This window comes from Schistocerca cancellata, chromosome 6, assembly GCF_023864275.1.
Source record: "Schistocerca cancellata isolate TAMUIC-IGC-003103 chromosome 6, iqSchCanc2.1, whole genome shotgun sequence".
Taxonomy (NCBI): domain Eukaryota; kingdom Metazoa; phylum Arthropoda; class Insecta; order Orthoptera; family Acrididae; genus Schistocerca; species Schistocerca cancellata.
Window position 1 is genome coordinate 360,289,532 of NC_064631.1, and position 24,036 is coordinate 360,313,567.

Sequence of the window (24,036 nt, forward strand, 5' to 3'; positions counted from 1 at the left end):
TTTTTTTTTTTTTTTTTTTTTTTTTTTTTTTTTGTGATGTTGACCTTGAATGCTTCCACTGCGCATTCCCTTCCCGAGCATAGTACTGAAGATGAGCATGATAGTGGGCCATTTGACACGCTTCCTGGTGTGGTTGAAGACTGTGGGGCACACTTTGCATATGTGCAGTCATTCCTAAATGAGGGTGTGAACACTTCTGACACTCAATCCGACCACGGCGGCTAAGACTTTCACTGTCATTCAGTGGTACTGAGCAATGAGTGCATCCACCAGCTGGATGATGTGATCGGTAATGCAGCGTAGTGCTCCAGGCCATGCATCATCGGCTAACGACACCAGTTCTATCCTGAAGCACTTATGCCACACCTTGACCCTTGCAAGGGACATGATGTGTTCACCATACACTTGTGACATTCGTCGATGAATGTCCGTTCATCCTACTCCTTCTGCTGTTAGGAAACGAACGATACCTCTTTGCTCTTCTTGTGACGCCTCCATGTCACTGTTTGCAATGTGACTGGCAGTGTTGGATGATTGATGCATGCCGCTGCTAGCTCTGTATTGTCACGCATGCCTTCTAGCGACAGTCTGTGAACGTCCACGCTCTGGTCAGAATCACACCACGTTACGCACACCACGATATTGCCTTCCTGTCACTGATTTGCACATTGCTCGTTCCTTTTTGAATGCCCCTTATAAAAGGAGTATTAGCCAACTCAGTGTGCTCATTAAAGATACAGTCAGGTGTGTGTATTTCTATTTCTTTTAACAGATTCATAGCGGCACTTTTTTGTGCTAAATGCCATATTTCCATGTTGTTCTCAGTGTTTCTCACTGAGAGGTTTACTTCAACAATGTGGGCTGCAAATGTAGATTTGTTGAAGTTGCCAAGTCTTAAAGCATCAAGTTGTTCTTTGTTCCTATTCTGAAAACTTCTGCTTGTCTGTCCATTGTAGAATTTTTGGCATGAATCACATTGGAGCCTGTACACCCTGGTTTACTATCAGGGTTCATCGAAGGACTTACATCATGGATTACTTTTTGTTGTAGCATACTGTTAGTACAGAAGCTGATTTTAATATTCTTCTCTTTAAATAAGTTTCCTACTTAGTACAATAGTAGGCTTATGTATGGGATGACAGTATTTGTAGGTTTGGCTTCTGTGGGAGATTGGTATGTTTTGGAGTAAATGTTGTGTGAATTGCTGTTCAGTGGACCTATGGCTTTTGTTTTTATTTTGTTGAGGAGAGTGTCGAGTAGTATAGGTTCAGGTTCATAGTCATTATTGTAACTAACTGTTTCAATTGCACTGATTTCATCTTGTTGACCTGAGAGATTCATAGGTGCTTTTTGCATTTGGTGTACCATCACTCTGAAATATGCCATTTTGTGTTGGTTGAGATGGCATAATTAGTTGTCACTGATGAAGTCTGTGACAATTGTTTTCTGTAGATACTAAATTGATGTATATGGTTACTATTATAAATTCTAATATGAAGAAAATTAATGCTCTTATTCGTTTCATTTTCAACTTTAATTTAATATTTTTATTCATTTTGCTGAGGTCTGCTGCCAATGCTTCACTTTCACTCTTTGTACTATCAAAAAGTGCGACTGTATCATCAAAATATCTTCTGCTGTAGACTATTTTGTTTGAGACATAGTCATTAATTAATGTCAGCTCTTATCGCAGCCAAGCCACTTCCCATTGCCAAGTCATCGTGCTGTTGGTAGAGCTTGTTGTGGAAGCTAAAGTAATTGTGCTGCATTATAACTGTGTATATTTCTGTGAACTCACAGAGCTCTGCAATACTAATTTTCTTATATCTAAGTAGACTTTTTCCTTACACTGTTAATTGTCTCTTTAACAGCGTACTTCGTATATAGTCTGAATAAGTGCAGTGGTGCAAATGTTCTTTTGGGTGGGATATAGATGTGTTCAATAAAGTCTATGAGCTCAAGAACGTTACATATGGTGTTGTGTGTGGTGCATCACATGGTACCTCATGGAAATCCTCCACCATATTATTAAGACACGGCACATCTCCTACTCAACACCATTTGCTCTCACTTCAGGCTGTATGCCAGCTGCACCCTGCATCCCATCTATCAGTAGATTCACCAGTAGTCAAGAATACCTTTAAGGCAGCAAAGACACGTATTAAAACTTCATTGGGTTTGAACGAGGCTGTGTAATAGGGCTACAAGAAGCTGGATGTTCTGTGATACTGCAGAGTGTCTCAGCAGGAATGCAGCCATTGTGCATCATTGCCGGCAGCAACAGTCACAAGATTGTATGGTAGCAAGAAGACCGGGCTCTGGATGGCCATGTAGTACTCCTGGGAGAGAAGACCATTGTGTTCAGTGTATGGCTCGAGTGTATTGTACTCCATCTGCAGCAGCAATATGAGCAGCAGTTGGCACCAGGGACACAACGAACTGTTACAAACCAGTTACGTCAAGGACAGCTCAAAGTCAGCTGCCCTACAGGGCAGCATTCTACGGACCCTAAACCACTGTCATTTGCAACTTCAGTGGCTTAAAGCGAAAGCTCATTGGAGGGCAGGGTGGAAGTCTGTTGTGTTTTCTGTTGAAAGGTGGTTCCGCCTCAATGCCAGAGAGGGCTGTGTATTCGTTAGAAGGCCAGTTCAGGGCCTGCAACCAACCTGCTTGACGCACTGGACTTACATGTCTAGTTATGATCTGGGGTGCAATTTCATATGACAGCTGAAGCATTTTCATGGTTATTCCTGCCCCCTGACTACAAATTTGAGTGTCAGTGTGGTGATTCGACCAGCTGTGCTGCCATTCATGAACAGTATTTTCTAACAGGATAACCCTCACCTACATACCGCTATTGTAAACCAACATGCTCTACAGAGTGTTGACATGGTGCCTTGACCCGGTCGATCACCAGATCTGTCTCGAATCGAGCACATATGTGAGATCATTGGATGACAGCTCAAGCATCATCCACAAACAATATCAACTGTCCCTTTATTGAGCAACCAAGTGCAACAGGTGTGAAAGTCCATATCACAAACTGACATTTGGAACCTGTATAATACAATAATACTTGCATTCAACATTTTCGCAGTTACACCGGATATTAATGTACCAGCATTTACATTTGCAGTAGCTTACCTCGTGCTTACTTTAACGTGTGACCTTGCAGTGTTAATAACTTACATATGTTGTCTAGAGAAATGTAGTACCAAAATTTTATTGCTCTACATTAATTATTTTTTGTTGTTGCAATTTTTTCTGTCAGTTTATTTCTTTCATTGTGTCCTTGGAGCAAGCTGTATTACATGCTGTCTTTGCTACCACGTGAGGACACCTTAGGTTCACGTGCCCTTTGCAAACAGTGCTGCATTACGAGCTGCACTTGCTAGCTGCTGTTTCCCCCATTTTCACACATGATCCTGTCACTTCCTTAGCACCAGGACTTTGAGCTCACATTCTCAGCATTTGGAACGGCTCTCCATTCCGCTGCCAGCACGACTCTTCCCTTCTGCTGCCAGCAAGGCTCTTCCCTTCTGTTACTGGCTTGACTTCTTCTACTGCTGGTACAGGCCCTTCCCCGGTCCAGCACCAACTGGTGAACAGGTTTCCATTATTTTCATTTTTGTGCCTACTTTGATGCAATTGTTTTTTACCAGCACAGACCCTTCTGCTGCCGGCATGGTTTCTTTTGCCACCGGTAAGGCCCCCTTAACCGATCAGATGCTTCTTTCAGGGCAGTTCTCTGTGTGCCTAACCTGTACCTCATCTGCACACAGATATACCACTCTTCTTTTGGTACAAATTTCTAATCCAGTTCTTCCCTCCTGGCAACCCACTGTGCTGCCTCCGGGGGTTTTTACTCCAGCACATTCACTTCACAGATCCGTTCCCCTTCAGAGCCAGCAGTTTGCCCACAGCCCCAGATCCTGTCTCTGCCCATCTGGGCATTTCCGTTGCTTCCAGCTTCCCTGACATCTGCCAGCACTTCTGCTGTAGCCTAGCATGTCAGTATCTTGATGGATCCACCATTTTTTTTTTTTTTAAAGGGGGAAGAGTTTTGCGGCGAGGCCAGTCACCTGGCCACTGCTGCCACCAGTACATACACCCACAGCCATAGGGTTGCAGCACTCTTGGCATCATTGACCAAATGCAGCCAGACATACTGAATGCTTACTTAACATTTAAGATGCTGATTATTTAAGATGCTGTGTGACCACTACTCAGCAGCATTTGCTCATGTTGTGGGCTCTGCGCCGACTGTGCCCTGCAGCCCATCTGTTGGTAGTGCTCACCAGTGGTAGCCCAGTGCAGCCCAGGATTCCAGCTGAATGTCAGACCTGAGCAACCTAGAACTCCAACTGGACTTCAACCGAGACGCTGGCTGGATATCTCCTAGCACATCATCGCCTGTCCGTGCCTGTTTGCACCATTGAATCCACACAGCCACCGTTGCTGGAAGCACAAGTTTCCCATTTGCCAAGAGTGTTCTTCCAAAGTCCACCGGCCAGCCTGCACATGACTGGACATCTTATAGGATGTCATCACCTGGCTGGGCCCATCGATACCCTCAAGCCCCAGCAGCCACTGTTGGTTTAAGCATGAGCCACCAGCACATTGCCAACGTCCCACTGACCAGCCTGTGCTTGACCGAGCCAGATACTATATAGGAAATCGAGCTGACACCAACCTAGGACGTAAGCTAGACTCCAGTTGAGATGTTATCATTCTACCCATAATGGCTATTATTTTCTATTTCATGCCAGAATTGTGAACTGTTCATATGTGTTTACCAATAAATATGTTTCTTTCATTGTACCCTGATAGTCAACTTTATTAGGTGCCGTACTTGCCACCATGTAAAGACATTTTAGCTGTAATTCACAAAATCCCTTTCATTTCTCTGTATTTGATGGCCTACATTTAATGTAAAATACTTTTCCAATTTAATTTAACAGTACTGTGCACTTCCTTTTTTGAAATGCCATATCTTTGTAATGTATCACTGTACTGCAGTACTTTTGACAGTCATGTACATTGTAAACACTCATGTATTTGTTTTCATACATTGTAAGTGTGTCAAAACACACACAATGGAGATTTATTTTCTGATCAAACGAAAGTTTTTAATAATGTAAACCATCATTTGTGATTGTGAAAATGTGACCAACATTACGAATATGATTCACTGGAGGAAAACTCTAGAAACAAAGGCTCCAGATGGACATTTCACTTAAGTTACATTCTAAAAAAAAAGCTTCTAGCACAACCATCTCTATTAGATGTTTGTAACTGTGAGTTGCTGATTATCCTGCGGCAGCTGACCAATAAACCAATGCTTCGTATGTTTTGGTCTAAAGAATGAAAATCATCTGATGATGAATTGTATAAATTCTAAATCAGGACCAGCACTTTTTGAGTGAAGTAACATAACACCAATCTGTAGCTGTCAAAACTCGAACAGCTACTGGAATACAAAGGATGAAGAAAATGAAACAGAATGTTATATTGGGTTGAAAACCTCATTTCCTTGGTTCAAATGGCTCAGTAACAACACAGAGAAATTTGATGAGGCATTCCAGAATTTTTATAAAATGTCTGTATAGTTCAACAAAATGAACCAAAAATGCAGATAATTAATCATGAAGATAATGACATTTCAGAAGTAATGCCATTTGAGCTGTTTATAAAGGCATGGAGGAAAGAAAGGCAATTAGTCAGTCAATTATTTGCGTATTCAGTGGATTGTAATTGTAATCTCTTGCTATGAAATGTAACATGTCAGTTAATTTACAGATGTAATACACTTTCTCAGTGAAACATTCTGACCATTTACAGGACTGTCTTCTACTACATTAATCTTCTTGTTCTTGTGGTCTTCAGCCTGAAGACTGGTTTGATGCAGCTCTCCATGCTTCTTTACCCTGCGCAAGCCCCTTCATCACCAAATAACTACAAGTTACATCATTCTGAATCCACTTACTGTAGTCATGCCTTGGTCTCCCTGTACAATTTTATTTTTACCTCTCTTCCCCCTGCACTTCTCCCAGTACTAAATTGGTGATCCCTTGATGTCTCAGAATATGTCTTATCAGTTGATCCCTTCTTTTAGTAAGTTGTGCCCAAATTTCTTGTCTCCCCAATTCTGTTCGGTACTTCCTCCTTATTTACATGGTCTACCCATCTAATACTCAGCACTCTTCGGTAGAATCAGATCTCAAAACCCTCTATTCTCTTCTTGTCCAAACTGTTTATTGTCCATGTTCAACTAGTATACATAGCTACACTCCAGACAAGTACCATCAGAAAAGACTTCCTAACACTTAAATCTATAGTCGATGTTAACAAATTTCCGTTCTTCAGAAATGCTTTTCATGCCATTGTTAGTCTATATTTTATATCCTCTCTGCTTTGGCCCTTGTCAATTATTTTCCTGCCCAGGTAGCAAAATGTGTCTATTGCTTTTAGTGTCTAGTTTCCTGATCTTGTAACTGCCATCTGGTTTCTACACAAGTTGAAAATAGCCTTTGGCTCCCTGTGTTTTACCCCTGCTATCTTCAGAATTTCAAAGAGAGTATTCCAGTCAATAGCATCAAAAAGCTATAAACATATGTTTACCATTCATTAACCTATCTTCTAAGATAAGGCGCAGGATCAGTATTGCCTCATAAGTTGCTACATTTCTCCAGAATCCAAACTAATCTTCCCCAAGTGGGATCCTACAAATTTTTTCACTCTTCTGTAAAGAATTTGTGTTAGCACTTTGTAACTATGACTTATCAAATTGATAGTTTGGTAATATTCACACCTGTCAGCACCTGCTTTCTTTGGAATTTGTATTATTACATTCTTCTTGAAGTCTGCAAGAGTATTTTGCCTGTCTCATACATCTTGCACCATCAGATGGAATAGTTGTCATGGCTGACTGTCCCAAGGATATCACTAGTTCTTAAGGAATGTTATCTACTCCAGGAGTGTAGTTTCAGCTTCTTCTCGGAGTTTTGCATTTCCCATCTCATCTTGATCTACAGGGTGTCCATAATTAAAGTTACAGTTTCAAAATGTTATAGAAAGGAAACCACTGCTCAGAATGACATCAGATTTGAGCAGCATATTACTCACACTGGGGAAAAAAAAGAAAACAGAAAATGGTGCTTAAAGTGTCTTATCAGAATGAGGTCTGCTACAAATGACAGATGAATCAGAATACAATGGCTATGGTTTGAGTTGCACATTACACCATCCATACTGTTCACTACACTTGACTGCACAAGTTCAGGAGTCAACAGTTGTGGCACTGTTAGATAATCCCATCTACCAGGGAAAGGTCATACCACATCAGATGAAAAAAAAAAAATGGCTTTTAATTGTTCTGAGGCCAAAAACCTCATAAAAAGCAAAATGTCATTGGTTTTTAATTGCCGTGGGGTCAAAAGCTGCATAAAAACCAAAATGACATCTACTTCTAGTTGTCGTGAGACTGGCGCAAGATGTGTTCAATATTCTGTCTTTAGTTTTCTATCACAAGTTGAAATCGAGGAGAAGCAGCACATTTCACAGCAGATCGGAGTGTCTCACGGGGTCCCATTGGGAATGCATCTTACAGTGTGTGTCACCAATTGAACTAAATTCGTAACTCGAGGACTGAACACATTATCTTTCAGATAATCGCCCCTCCCCCCCTCCACCCCCCCCCTCCCCCGCCCCCATATCAGGTGATATGGATGGTCAGGCTGGAGGAACATGATGCCTGATAATTGTAGCATTTCCGATATGCCTCTGTAGCAGTCACTTCAATGGCTGTGCAGTGTGTGGAGAAGTGCCATCTTGCATAAAAATGATCATAGCGACACGTCCACACTGTTGAAGGGTTGGAATGAAGTTAGTGTGTGAAAGACTCTTGCAATGCTTACCAGTGATGGTACAGGTAACAGTACTTTCAGGTTTCATCTCCTCTAAAAAACATGCCACTACAATAAATGATGTCCCCAGCACAGTCACCTTTGCAGAATGAAGTGGTACTGGTTGATGTGCGTGCAGATTTTCCATTGCCCATATTTTGCAATTCTGCATATTGACATGCCCTTGAAGATGGAAATGGACTTGGTGTGTCCCCAGAATGTTCCATGGCCATTCATTATTCATTTCCATGTGAGCAAGAGTGGACCTGTATCTTGCTGGCTTGCTGGAAGGTCAGCATGAAGCAACTCCTGAATGTGGGTGATTTTGTATGGACAGCAATGCAGGATGTTTCGTAGGATTTTATGCACCATACTGGCAGGCATGTCCAACTTTCAAGCAGTTTCCCGTGCGCTGCATGTTTGCACACCATTGCTCAATCCCACCCATAATGTTGTTGCCACATCTTCAACGGATGTTGGATCAACTACTTTCCTTCCTCTGCCACATTGCACTTCTAAAGAACCTGCCTTTTTGAATTTTGTAATCAATTTCTCCAGACCCTTAGCGGATATCAGACCAGTGGCTTTTTTCATTCCTTTGAATGTCCAGAACTTCTGCAGGACTACTGTTGCACAGTCACTGTTCTTGTAAAAGAGCTTTGCCAGCAGCTCGTGATCCTTCATGGAAACAGTCATGCTGGGCATCTCAGATGCAAACTGAGATCGGCTGTGTGCCATACAACTGTTGGTGAACATATTCTTACCCTTAAAGTGTCACATATGGTAATTTATTTATCTATTTATTTATTTAGTTAGTTTTTTTTCCCCATGACATTCCCCCTGTCAGTTATATGCTGTTCAAATTTGACATTATTCTGAGCAGTGGTTCTCTTTCTAAGGCATTTTAAAACTGGAATTTTGATTATGGACACCCTGTACATCCTCTTCCCTTTCTATAATACTGTCTTAAAGTTCATCTCCCTTTTATAAACCCTCTATATACTCCTTCCACCTTCCAGCGTTCCGCTCTTTGCGTAGGACTGCTTTTCCATCTGAGCTCTTGATACTCATACAACTGCTTCTATTTCCTCCAAAGAGTTTTCCTGTAGGTGTATCTGCCTTTTTCCTAGTGAAATGTGCTTCTGAATCCTTACACTTGGCCTCTAGCCACTCCTACTTAGCCATTTTGCACTTCCTATCGTTTTTTAGACAATTGTATCCTCTTTTGGATGCTCTAGTTTTATATTTTCGCCTTTCATTAATTAAATTCAGTATATCCTGTGATATCCAAGGATTGCTACTAGGTCTTGTCTTTTTACCTATACGATCCTCTGCTGCCTTCACTATTTCATCTATCAAAGCTACCCATTCATCTTCTATTGTATTCTTTTTGCCCGTTGGAGTCAGTTGTTGCCTAATGCTCCCTCTGAAACTCTCAATAACCTCTGGTTCTTCAGGCTTATGCAGATCAAGCTCCTTAATATCCAACCGTTTGCAATTTCTTCAGTTTTAATCTACAGTTCGCAACCAATAAATTGTGTCATAGTCCACATCTAACCCTGGAAATGTCTTACAATTTAAACTCTGGTTACAAAATCTCTGTCTTACCATTACATAATCACTCTGAACCTTAAGTTATCACCAGGTCTATTCCACATACAATCCTTATTTCATGATTCTTAAACCAAGAGTTAGCAATGATAATTTATGCTGTGTGCAAAATTCTACCAGGTAGGTTCTTGTACCTTTTTATATTTGTTTAGTGGCAGTTGGCTATACTAAAAATTTCACGACCTGAAGGTCATTAATGTCCAGTAATTCTGTCTCATAATTTATAATGATCTACTTCAAGTTCTTATCAGTATAAATACTGTAAAATCTAAAATATTGTTTCATTGATTTTTTCCCATTCTGCATTGTTTCTAGCAGTGTTGTGAGGGCTTGTACTTAAGAACATTTTATTTACATTTTCATGTACCGGTGTAGAAGTTTCTCTATTAGGCTTTGTTATAACATTCGCACCATCAGCAGAACTGTTTCAACTCCTGAGAACTGTTTCAACTTCTGAGAACTGTCACAACTTCTTGGGCATATCATAGCTGATAGTGTATATATAGCAAGAATATGACTCAATGTAACATTGCTGCCTGTGGTTCACCTCGGAGTGATTATTTTGGGTTTACTCCATCTTGTTGCTAATATATTCTTCATTGTCCCCTACTTTATAAAATCAATGACTATCTGGATAGCTGTGCTTCTTTTCCTGCTGACAGAGTAATTCACCTTTGCAGTGTCCTCTATGCTAGAGGCTGAAAGAAAGTTGGGTTACTTCTGAATTCTTTCATATTGACCAACAATATTTCTTCTTTCAACACCAGTCTATTTACGCTTATATATACATTGAGTTAACTGTTCTCAGATATTTATATTACAGTTGTTTCACCACTATTTATATACAAATAACTTCCACAACAAGATTGCATTTCCACAAGCGAAATGGCTGAGAACGTAAGACAGAATTATAGTTTTACAACTTCATTTGTTCCTCTTCTATGGCATCACTATTGTTATTATGAGTGTGAGTGCTGTTCTTCCACTAATGCAACAACCCTCCAAGCTGTGACACTGAAGAGCAAATGGTCCACTGTAGATGGATACACGAAACTTGTCGTCCTATCTTGCAGTGTACTGTGCCCATGTACCTTGCATTATCTGCACGTAATAATAAACCATTTTGCTAACATTATGCTGTTTGAAACTTAACTACTAATAAAAATTTAATTGCTTAGAAGGACCGAGAGTGTAATCCATCCTTTTGTTTCAACTTCTGTGTTACACCTCAAGTTGTAGTGAGTATTAACCACTCTGAAGATGTGTCTGTGTGTATAATCGCTGTTTCCTAGTGTCACACTGTGTGTCCCTTACGTTTGATAAGATGAAAACCAGTTCCAAAATAGATCTCTGATACCCAAATATTTGAGCTTTGTTAGGAAAATAGTCTGTAATGCGCAATCAAGTGCTTTGGACAATTCAAGTGCCAGTTGGAAAGATTTTGTCATTTAAATTTTGTGTTACCTTTTTCATGAATTGAAAAATGGTATATACTGTGGAGAGAGCATTTAAGATTCCAAATTGGACTAAGTATTCTTTTTAGCTGTAGAAATGTTACTATTCTTGCATGCATAATCTTTGCTAGTGCCTTAGAGAAAGAGGTAAGCCTTTAAACTGATCAGTAATTATTAGAAATTATCTCACTACCTTTCTTGTTTCCTGAAGAGGGGCAGCAGCCTTTTCAGTAGTTGCAGGGTCAACAGTCTGGATGAGTGACTGATCTGGCCTTGTAACACTAACCAAAATGGCCTTGCTGTGCTGGTACTGCGAACGGCTGAAAGCAAGGGGAAGCTACAGCTGTCATTTTTCCTGAGGGCATGCAGCTTTACTGTATGGTTAAATGATGATGGCATCCTCTTGGGTAAAATATTCCAGAGGTAAAATAGTCCCCCATTCGGATCTCCGGGAGGGAACTACTCAGGAGGACGTTTTTATCAGGAGAAAGAAAACTGGCGTTCTACGGATCGGAGTGTGGAATGTCAGATCCCTTAATCGGGCAGGTGGGTTAGAAAATTTAAAAAGGGAAATGGATAGGTTAAAGTTAGATATAGTGGGAATTAGTGAAGTTCGGTGGCAGGAGGAACAAGACTTCTGGTCAGGTGACTACAGGGTTATAACTACAAAATCAAAAAGGGGTAATGCAGGAGTAAGTTTAATAATGAATAAAAAAAAAAAAGGAGTGCGGGTAAGCTACTACAAACAGCATTGTGAATGCATTATTGTGGCCAAGATAGACACGAAACCCACGCCCACTACAGTAGTACAAGTTTATATGCCAACTAGCTCTGCAGATGACAAAGAGATTGATGAAATGTATGATGAGATAAAAGAAATTATTCAGATAGTGAAGAAAGATGAAAATTTAATAGTCATGGGTGATGGGAATTCAATGGTAGGAAAAGGGAGAGAAGGAAACGTAATAGGTGAATATGGATTGGGGGGAAAAATGAAAGAGGAAGCCGCCTGGTAGAATTTTGCACAGAGAATAACTTAATCATAGCTAACACTTGGTTCAAGAATGATAAAAGAAGGCTGTATACATGGAAGAAGCCTGGAGATACTAGAAGGTTACAGATAGATTATATAATGGTAAGACAGAGATTTAAGAACCAGGTTTTAAATTGTAAGACATTTCCAGGGGCAGATGTGGACTCTGACCACAATCTATTGGTTATGAACTGTAGATTAAAACTGAAGAAACTGCAAAAAGGTGGGAATTTAAGGAGATGGGACCTAGATAAACTGACTAAACCAGAAGTTGAACAGAACTTCAGGGAACAATTGACAGGAATGAGGGAAAGAAATACAGTAGAAGAAGACTGGGTAGCTTTGAGAGACAAAATAGTGAAGGTAGCAGAGGATCAAGTAGGTAAAAAGATGAGGGCTAATAGAAATCCTTGCGTAACAGAAGAGATATTGAATTTAATTGATGAAAGGAGAAAATATAAAAATGTAGTAAATGAAGCAGGCAAAAAGGAATACAAACGTCTCAAAAATTAGATCGACAGCGAGTGCAAAATGACTAAGCAGGGATAGCTAGAGAACAACAGTAAGGATGTAGAGGTGCATATCACTAGGAGTAAGATAGATACTGCCTATAGGAAAATTAAAGAGACATTTGGAGAAAGGAGAACCACTTGCATGAATATCAAGAGCTCAGATGGAAACCCAGTTCTAAGCAAAGAAGGGAAGGCAGAAAGGTGGAAGGAGTATATAGAGGGTCTACACAGGGACAATGTTCTTGAGGACAATATTATGGAAATGGAAGAGGAGGTAGCTGAAGATGAAATGGGAGATATGATTCTGCGTGAAGAGTTTGACAGAGCACTGAAAGACCTAAGTCGAAACAAGGCCCCGGGAGTAGGCAACATTCCATTATAACTACTCATAGCCTTGGGAGATCCAGGCCTAACAGAACTCTACCATCTGGTGAGTGAGATGTATGAGACAGGCAAAATTCCCTCAGACTTCAAGAAGAATATAGTAATTCCAATCCCAAAGAAAGCAGGTGTTGACAGATGTGAAAATTACTGAACTATCAGTTTAATAAGTCACAGCTGCAAAATACTAACGTGAATTCTTTACAGACGAATGGAAAAACTGGTAGAAGCTGACCTCAGGGAAGATCAGTTTGGATTCTGTAGAAATGTTGGAACACATGAGGCAATACTGACCCTTCGACTTATCTTGAAGAAAGATTAAGGAAAGGCAAACCTACGTTTCTAGCATTTGTAGACTTAGAGAAAGCTTTTGACAATGTTGACTGGAATACTCTATTTCAAATTCTGAAGGTGGCAGGGCTAAAATACAGGGAGCGAAAGGCTATTTACAATTTGTACGAGAACCAGATGGCAGTTATAAGAGTCGAGGGACAAGAAAGGGAAGCAGTGGTTGGGAAGGGAGTGAGACAGGTTTGCAGCCTCTCCCCGATGCTATTCAACCTGTATATTGAGCAAGCAGTAAAGAAAAAAAAGAAAAGTTTGGAGTAGGTATTAAAATCCATGGAGAAGAAATAAAAACTTTCAGGTTTGCCGATGATGTTGTAATTCTGTCAGAGACAGTAAAGGACTTGGAAGAGCAGTTGAACGGAATGGTCAGTGTCTTGAAAGGAGGGTATAAGATGAACATCAACAAAAGCAAAATGAGGATAATGGAATGTAGTCGGATTAAATCGGGTGATGCTGAGGGAATTAGATTAGGAAATGAGACACTTAAAGTAGTAAAGGAGTTTTGTTATTTGGGGAGCAAAATAACTGATGATGGTCGAAGTAGAGAGGATATAAAATGTAGACTGGCAATGGCAAGGAAAGCGTTTCTGAAGAAGAGAAATTTGTTAACATTGAGTATTGATTTAAGTGTCAGGAAGTCGTTTCTGAAAGTATTTGTATGGAGTGTAGCCATGTATGGAAGTGAAACATGGACGATAAATAGTTTAGACAAGAAGAGAATAGAAGCTTTCGAAATGTGGTGCTACAGAAGAATGCTGAAGATTAGATGGGCAGATCACATAACTAATGAGAAGGTATTGAATAGAATTGGGGAGAAGAGGAGTTTGTGGCACAACTTGACTAGAAGAAGGGATCGGTTGGTAGGACATGTTCTGAGGCATCAAGGGATCACTGATTTGGTACTGGAGGGCAGCGTGGAGGGTAAAAATCATAGAGGGAGACCAAGAGATGAATACACTAAGCAGATTCAGAAGGATGTAGGCTGCAGTAGGTACTGGGAGATGAAGAAGCCTGCACAGGATAGAGTAGCATGGAGAGCTGCATCAAACCAGTCTCAGGACTGAAGACAACAACAACAACAAAAACAACAACAATTTTTATTATTTAAACCTTCCACAATGACAGAACCTTGGGACTGCAGTGGTATGATATGTTGAGAGTAAGAATGAATTTGCTACAGACTGCAATTAAATGAGCTTCAATTTTTTTAATTTGAAAATGATCAATTTCGAGACCGCAAGTCTCTTCTTTAGACGTACCTGATATGTGTACATCAAATTAGTGTGTGCCATGTTTTTATTAGACCCATGTCTTGTTATTGTCAATTGTCCTGCAGTAACGTGCACTATCGAAGAAGAGTCTAGAACATCAGTCACGAAGTGACACAGTCAGTTTCTGGCCAGAGAATAATCTTCAGAATTCTGTAGCCAGCCATTGAGCATGTCACTGTGTGAGTGGTGTCGTGGACCCATTACTACAGGGCAATTGTTGACAGCAAGACATGGTCCTAAGTAAAACATTTGACACATCGATATGACATGTATGTGTAAGGTACGTTTGAGGATGAGGCTAGTAGTCTCGGAATCAATCATGTTATAATTAAAAAATTGCATAATTGTTGCCATGTCAGTTTGCAGATACAAATTTCTCAATCGAAAATGATTACTTTGTCTTATATACCTCAGACTGTAACTGTTGAGCTCTCAATGTCAACTATTTATTTGTTAAAAAAACTGAAAATAATTTAATTGCAGTGTGAGACAAATTTGTACTTACTCTCATAATTTCTTTTGTATTCTACACTGAAGCACCAGAGAAACTGGTATAGGCACACGTATTCAAATACAGACATATGTAAACAGGCAAAATACGGCGCTGTGGTTGGCAACGCTTATATAAGACAATAAGTGAGGGGTGCAGTTGTTAGATCGCTTACTTCTGCTACAATGGCAGGTTATCAAGATTTAAGTGAGTTTGAATATGGTGTTATAGTCAGTGAAAGAGTGATGGGACACAGCATCTCCGAGGTAGTGATGACCATTTCACAAGTGTACTGTGAATACCAGGAATCTGATAAAACATCAAATCTCGACACCACTATGGCCGGAAATAGACCCTGCAAAAACAGGACCAACGATGACTGAAGAGAATTGTTCAACATGACAGAAGTGCAACCCTTCTGCAAATTGCTGCAGATTTCAGTGCTGGACCATCAACAAGTGTCAGTGTGCAAACCATTCAACGAAGCATCATCGATATGGGCTTTCGGAGCTGAAGGCCCACTTGTGTACCCTCGATGACTGCGCGACACAAAGCTTTACGCCTTGCCTGGGCCTGCCAACACAGAAATTGGACTGGAAACATGTTGCCTGGTCATACAAGTCTCATTTCAAATTTTATCAAGTGAATGGACTTGTATGGGTATGGAGACAACCTCATGAATCCCTGGACCCTTCAAGTCAGCAGGGGACTGTTCAAGTTGGTGGAGGCTCTGTAGTTGTGTGGGGCATGTACAGTTTGAGTGATATGGGACCCCTGATACGTCCAGACGTGTACATAAGCATCCCGTCTGATCACCTACATCCATTCATGTCCATTGTGAATTCCAATGGACTTTGGCAATTCCAGCAAGACAATGCAACACCCCAAACATCCAGAATTGCTACAGAGTAGCTCCATGAACAGTCTTCTAAGTTTAAACATTTCCACTCATCACCAAACTCCTCAGACATGAACATTATTGGGATGCCTTGCAACGTGCTGTTCAGAAGAGATTCCCACTCCCTTGTACTCTCACGGATTTATGGGCAGCCTTGCAAGATTCATGGTGTCAATTCCCTCCATCACTACTTCAGTCATTAGTCGGGTCCACGTGATGTGGTGTTGTGGCACATCTGCGTGCTCGTGGGGCACTACATGACATTAGGCAGCTGTACCAATTTCTTCAGTGTAGATGCTATACTAGATAAATTAATAGCTAGTTAATTCTTTTTTTATACTGTAACAAGACAAAACATCTCCTTTCTTGTACAGCCTCTGGAGAGATGAACCATTAACCGAAATTACCTTTGTTGCAATTTCGGCCTGGTGTTGAATGTACAGGGTGTATCATAATTAATGGCATAAACGCGTGCAGTTGAAAGTACACGATACTAGAAGTAAAAATGTCTCATTAAACATAGGGTCGAAAATGCATACCTTAAGAGCTATGAGCAATTTTTCATCTTCGATACTGTGAAACAAACCTCTTCTACTGCCAGCTCTTTGCTTTTGGGAAGTGGCAGTATGCACCTAAACAAGAAAAAAATATACAGTAAACGTGTGCTTTAAAATGCATACCTTAAAAGTTATGAGCATTTGTTCATTAGAAGAGTTATGTTTCAAAGTGGCTAAGATGGAAAAGTGCTCATAGCTCTTAACGTATGCATTTTAGAGCACATGTTTATTGGACATTTTTTTCTTGTTTTGATCCATACTGCCACTTCCAAAAATATGCAAAACAAAGAGCTTGCAGTTGAAGAGATTTGTTTCACAGTATCGAAGATGAAAAATTGCTCGTAGCTCTTAAGGTATGCATTTTCGACCCTGTGTTTACTGAGACTTTTTTACTTCTAGTATCATGTACTTTCAACTATATGTGTTTATGCCATTAATTATGATACACCCTGTATAAAAAATGATACAAAATAACTAGGTATTACTGCCAATTTACTATAACAACTTCACCACATAAGCCATGTGCTTACTCAGCAACCAACTTTCCAACCTACATAAGGTAATTCATTGATTGATCCACAGGCCAGTAAATAAGGTCGGGGAAAGGACTTTTCAAGCCTTATATTGCCTTAGATATAACTGTCTTCTGTCAACTAATCCTATCAATTCACGTTGGGATACAGATGTGGAATGAACTGGTCATTATAGTGTTTTATTAATGAATGTCATTACACCATTTCAAAATCTTAAACCAAATGACTGCAACATGACTTTCTTATAGTTCTAAATCTTGTTGAAACTGTACAAGCAGCTAATGAGAATCATCGGATACAGTCAGCAGATATTAACTTTTCTGTCAAAAATGGTTACTTTGTCTTACTACTCTTCAGACCCTCTCTGCTGAGCTCTCAATATCTTCTATCTAAAACTCCATTACTTTGAAAAGAAGAGAGCTTACATTGTACTTAAACATTATTGTAAAAATTCCAATACTTTTATACAATGTTTTTCAGTAGATAGTTTCTTTCTCTTTATTCTGAGCATGGTGCTGCTTCTCTGTGGACCTAAATGGGGAATGTACTTTTTAAGCTCAACAGTGAAGGCATCGTCCTCCCTTCCACCACACTGAAATAATAAAACAATACAATTACCAGCAAATACACTCCTGGAAATGGAAAAAAGAACACATTGACACCGGTGTGTCAGACCCACCATACTTGCTCCGGACACTGCGAGAGGGCTGTACAAGCAATGATCACACGCACGGCACAGCGGACACACCAGGAACCGCGGTGTTGGCCGTCGAATGGCGCTAGCTGCGCAGCATTTGTGCACCGCCGCCGTCAGTGTCAGCCAGTTTGCCGTGGCATACGGAGCTCCATCGCAGTCTTTAACACTGGTAGCATGCCGCGACAGCGTGGACGTGAACCGTATGTGCAGTTGACGGACTTTGAGCGAGGGCGTATAGTGGGCATGCGGGAGGCCGGGTGGACGTACCGCCGAATTGCTCAACACGTGGGGCGTGAGGTCTCCACAGTACATCGATGTTGTCACCAGTGGTCGGCGGAAGGTGCACGTGCCCTTCGACCTGGGACCGGACCGCAGCGACGCACGGATGCACGCCAAGACCGTAGGATCCTACGCAGTGCCGTAGGGGACCGCACCGCCACTTCCCAGCAAATTAGGGACACTGTTGCTCCTGGGGTATTGGCGAGGACCATTCGCAACCATCTCCATGAAGCTGGGCTACGGTCCCGCACACCGTTAGGCCGTCTTCCGCTCACGCCCCAACATTGTGCAGCCCGCCTCCAGTGGTGTCGCAACAGGCGTGAATGGAGGGACGAATGGAGATGTGTCGTCTTCAGCGATGAGAGTCGCTTCTGCCTTGGTGCCAATGATGGTCGTATGCGTGTTTGGTGCCGTGCGGGTGAGCGCCACAATCAGGACTGCATACGACCGAGGCACACAGGGCCAACACCCAGCATCATGGTGTGGGGAGCGATCTCCTACACTGGCCGTACACCACTGGTGATCGTCGAGGGGACACTGAATAGTGCATGGTACATCCAAACCGTCATCGAACCCATCGTTCTACCATTCCTAGACCGGCAAGGGAACTTGCTGTTCCAACAGGACAATGCACTTCCGCATGTATCCCGTGCCACCCAACGTGCTCTAGAAGGTGTAAGTCAACTACCCTGGCCAGCAAGATCTCCGGATCTGTCCCCCATTGAGCATGTTTGGGACTGGATGAAGCGTCGTCTCACGCGGTCTGCACGTCCAGCACGAACGCTGGTCCAACTGAGGTGCCAGGTGGAAATGGCATGGCAAGCCGTTCCACAGGACTACATCCAGCATCTCTACGATCGTCTCCATGGGAGAATAGCAGCCTACATTGCTGCGAAAGGTGGATATACACTGTACTAGTGCCGACATTGTGCATGCTCTGTTGCCTGTGTCTATGTGCCTGTGGTTCTGTCAGTGTGATCATGTGATGTATCTGACCCCGGGAATGTGTCAATAAAGTTTCCCCTTCCTGGGACAATGAATTCACGGTGTTCTTATTTCAATTTCCAGGAGTGTATTACAATATAATACAACTAGTACTGACACTGTCCCATTCTTCATTATGTAAATAAGATGCTCTGACACATAAGGCTATGATTTCCTCTAGAATTTTTGGGGCATTACATCTTCCATTATTTGTACACCTGAATCATTGTCATTTTGGTGATGACACTATATTAAGCCTCTAGTGCACACGAAATTCAACAGTGAATAAAGGAACTTCATGCAGCAAGTACGGACGGATGATGCAAAATAAGTTATAATAAGACTAAACTAATAGATAATCATGTCTAAGAAAACAATCCACTCAAGGAAAGGAGACAGAATGGCTAGCAAATATTTAACATCAAGCATTGAAATTCCATAACTATTTACACACACATTTAAAAGTTTAAAATGCTCTAACATACCTTTTAAAACTGTTAGTTTCTTGTTCACAAAGAATGAAAGGTAGGTTTGGGAATGTTGATCTCAATACATTACTCTGCCAAGGTACAACTTTCTCAAGTCAAGCCCCAGAATGACACATTCATCCCTGCTATACCTTGGTATACCACTCGCTGTCACCATCCTAACCTCCATAATACTCTTGTCAAAACAAATAAATTTCCCAGGCTGTTATTCCTACCCCAAAGTTCCCAGCACTTCAGTTATAACTGTTGTATATGCACCCACCCATTTGCACCTACTCCTGTCTGACCACTGTCTTACTTCATCAAAGGCAGAACAGAATGTGAAACCAAATGTGTTGTTTACCAGCCAACATGTGTTTACAGCACAGCTTTTTATATTGGTATGACGGCCACTAAACGGTATACAGGAATGGACATTAATTGCACAATCCTGCCACTTCGAATTTATATTATTTATTATGCTTCTGATATGTTCCAAAAGGTAAGTTTTCATATTGTTATTAATCTGTCCCAGTTAGTTTTGGTCTCTTATTCCATCTTTTCTTCTCATTCTGTTCTTTTACCATATGTAGGCTGAAACTGTTGCAGTGCTTATATGTGTGCGTGACCTGCTCCACTATATTTGAGCCCCCCCACCCCTTCATCATAATCTCCCTCTAGCCTCAAAATAGATGGCTCCCTTTCAAAATGGGTCCACCTCCACAGCTCAGTAATCAGCGCATTTAGGTGAAATGCAGAGGACCCAGGTTTCATTCCTAGTACTGTCAGGGTTTCTTGGTGAAAGAACTGGAACGGAGTGCACTCAAACTTGTGTGATGCCAATTGAGGAGCTACTTGATTGAGAAGTAGCAGGACCAAGATCAAGAAAGCCAACAATGACTAGGAGAGTGGTATGCCCCTCCATACTGAAACTAAATGGTAGAGGATGGCATAGTGGTTGATCAGCCCCAGTTGGTCCATCTGGGCCAGAATGTGGAGCTTTGCATTGAATGCTCTCAAACTGGGATACAAGTGACCTCCCCCTCCAGTGTAAACTTTCTAAATGTATCCCACTTTCCTTCTGTGAAAAGAACTAACAGTTCCAAAACTTTTTCTACTAGTAAACGTGTCTCTTTAAGCGATACTGAAATTTTAACTCCTAAAGGTAAGTAATGCTCAACCATTGTGTCTCCTCCTAATTTATCATCCACAAATTGAATAGAAAACCATGCAGTTTACAAAATATGGTTATAGAAACACTAACCAAGTGTTTGTAACTGAGAGGAGAGCAAAAGAAATAAAGTAGGTTACCAGTTCGTAGAACTCAAAAGTGACTGAGCTTCACCACACTGTAGATGTTCATAGATTTGTTTGAATTTGCAGTGCCCACATTGATTGTTTGCTCCCATGTGCTGATGTGAATTCAATATATGGGAAAAGCCTTGTGTGAAATCTTTCCTTTCAGCTAAATCCTTGAAAACTGTTTTCAGTACCAAACTTTGACAACACTGTCAACTTCATACTTGTAGCATCAGTCTTATCCTGGCTTCACTGTTTTGTGTTCAGTAACATGGTGACTGTACAGACTTAGTCTTCCAGTTATCTTGATAATCGTTTCTCCTTGACCTGAAGCATGAATTTAGCGTTGGGAAAGAGTACATGTAAAATTGACACAAGTTGTATAGGGTAATTGCCATCGTAACAACTGTAATAAAAGTCTTATTAAGACCAGACATGTTTCACTTTATTTTAAAGCATCTTCAGTTGTCAGTTTTTTTCCCCACATGTGTGTGTTGAATATTTGCACACAGCACTTTCACTGGACTTAACATATTTACACTTAATGCACTACAAAGTATCACTGTTCTCTCTCCATTTTGCATGAGGACAATGATTCTTCCCAACACAGAAGTACTTGGACTGTAAAATTTTAAGTTTCTTCTCATTAGGCAACTGTTATGCGCCACATAATTAAATTAAATCTGTGTTACCAGTATTGCTTTCATTGTGTACTGTAGTGGTTTTTTTTATTACTCCCAAAGTTTAGATTTATCTCAAGCAGTGAATGCTAAATATTATTCTTGCCTTTGTTGGCCATGGATACAAAAAGTTTTTACTTCAGCACTAAATTATGCAGTGCATGCTGGAAGTCAATGATTGAGCACAGCATCTATGTTCTTAAAAATAAATATAACAACATTTTTCACAACATGTGCCATATATTCTTCAAATCTGACACAATAATCTTCTTATAACAAATATTTGATTCTTTGAGAACATTTCCAATTACCTCATAATTCAGAATGTGAATGTGAATGTCAACTTGATAGTTCTGACTGATATCTTGGAATACTCATTACAGCACAGTCTTAATTTATCTTTCAAAGTTTATACAGTCATTTTTTTGTGCACAGAATTTATGCCTGTGATGAACTGATTCTCCGACATATGCCAGCAATACACATCATGCCAATGTAGGTACTTCCTCTTGCAAAGTTAGTTAGTTGGTTTGGAGAGAAAGGGATCAAACGACAGGATCCTCAGTCCCTTGCAAAGTTACTTGATCACCATCACACCCTGAAGACATGCATCATCCCTTGACATGGATCACCACATGAAAATAAATAATAAATTTGCACAGTAGTTGCACTATCCTATATAATAATACATTATAGCATTTTATCGTTTTTATCATTTGTCAGAAAGGTAAATGTGAGGTTAATCATCACTCTTCTAGAGTGACATATAACATCACATTACACATGATCTTCTTTCTGTATTACTTTATGTTAGTTGGGTAGAATTGTAGGCTGCTACTGTAGAATAGTGAACTCCTTATTGCATCTAATACATAAAAATTCACTGAACTGAAGCTTATTTTCTAGCATATAACTTTTTAAAAATTCTTTGTAGGAAGATGAGCAGGATGTTATGGAGAACCAAGGGGACATTTGGAATGGTGATGTGCATTCGGAGGAGGATGAAGAGGAGGAGGAGGAAGAGGAAGCAAGTGAAGATGAAGCAGAACTACATCCCCATCCAAATGCACAGTAGTGTGACAGCTCCAAATAATGTGCACAAAAACATAACTGTTTTTGTTTGTCAGTTAAAATTCCAAGGACAATTGGAATCTCAGTTTTCTCACATCTGAAAATTGCAGGAGTATTCTGTTTTGGAGGAACTTGATTTTATATTGCTATGAGTTGATTACAAAATTAAACTGTAGTCTTTTAGAAAATTGTTTTACTTATCTAGTCACTCATCGGGCACAGTAGTGCACCATTATACACTACTTTCAGATCCTGGACAATAGTTTTGTTACCATAGTCACTACATTTCTACAAAAAGATGTCTTGACTTCATGGAAAAGGTGTAAGAATCAGTTCATTAGCAGCTTCACTCACATAATTTACAGAAAATTAATTTCAGCACATCTCCTCATAATACAATTTACTTTGTAATAATGCTAATGCTGAAATTATAATTAAAGGAATATTGTTGTCACAAAACAGTATTCAAATAATTTTGATAACGTAATTAATTCTTTTTTTCGTGAGGTCAACTTATAGGCTGAGGGCTGACTTCGTCAGTACAATAATGAAAATACTTTGAATGACATATTGTATTCTTTAGTGTAAGCCTTAAACTGTGCCAAATTTTTTCATATTACCAGAATTTTTAAGCATTATATTTAAATTTTTCATGTTGATGATAAGTAGAGCTTTAAAATGATTTATTGTGATGTATGTGGATGGTGTTAAGAGATTGCATAAAAATGTTTGTTAAATATAATGATGCTTCTATATATGAAAATGTTGCAAACTACTACATATTGTAAACAAATTTATTATTTATCTACATGAAATAAATTAATCGAAAATTAATATTGTCTTGCATTTTCCCCATTATTTCATATATGTTTTGTGTATGGTGATGGAAGAATGTGATTTTCTGTCAACAGATTACAAGTATTATACTCTTTCTAATAAACCATACTTAGGTCTGGCCTATAAGTATACTGCAAATATTTTTGTCAGTTGACTGTAGTAGTAAAAAGGGTGATAAAAAACCCCCAAATAACTACAGACACTTTTCAGTAGCACCAGTTGTATTCAAGGTAATAGAAAATTGCGTGCATAAGCAGATATACTGCTATTTTGAAAGCAACAAAATTTTAAATGAACAACAGTTAAGATTTAGGTCTCACTGATCAGCCGTAAAAGGCTGACTGAAGCAAAACATATGACTTAGTGTCATATGCCATAATCATCAAAAAGTTAGAATATTATGGCATAGAAGATAAATCACTAAGTTTATTCAAATATTTGTAAGCAGTATGTTGCATAAGCAGATCATCAGCAGTACTACCAATCAAAAGAGAAATCTCCCAAGATCTGTTCCTAGATGTTTCCTGTTTATTGTCTGCATTAGTGACTTTTCGAATTATGTACAACGTAACAATAAAATTATAATATGCTGATGACATGACACTAATAACCACAGGCGAGACTGTACAAAGTGTGCTAGCTAAAAGTAGAGAAATAATACTAGTGAATCATAAAACAGAAGTAAATTTAATGTAAAGGCAACTAAAAATAAAAATAAAACACTAAAACT

The 24,036-nt window shown here is 40.0% G+C and overlaps 1 protein-coding gene across 9 annotated transcripts in view; it reads left to right on the top strand.

The window, feature by feature from the left end:
* Positions 1-23,303, top strand: part of LOC126088127 (FK506-binding protein 5) — a 184,785-nt gene extending 161,482 nt beyond the window's left edge. For all 9 annotated transcript variants that reach the window (XM_049906240.1, XM_049906239.1, XM_049906231.1 and 6 more), the window contains one exon: positions 22,333-23,303. In XM_049906240.1, coding sequence (XP_049762197.1) covers positions 22,333-22,473 — 141 coding nt within the window. In that variant the 3' untranslated portion in view covers positions 22,474-23,303. The remainder of the gene's footprint in view (positions 1-22,332) is intronic.
* The last annotated feature ends 733 nt before the right edge of the window (positions 23,304-24,036 follow it).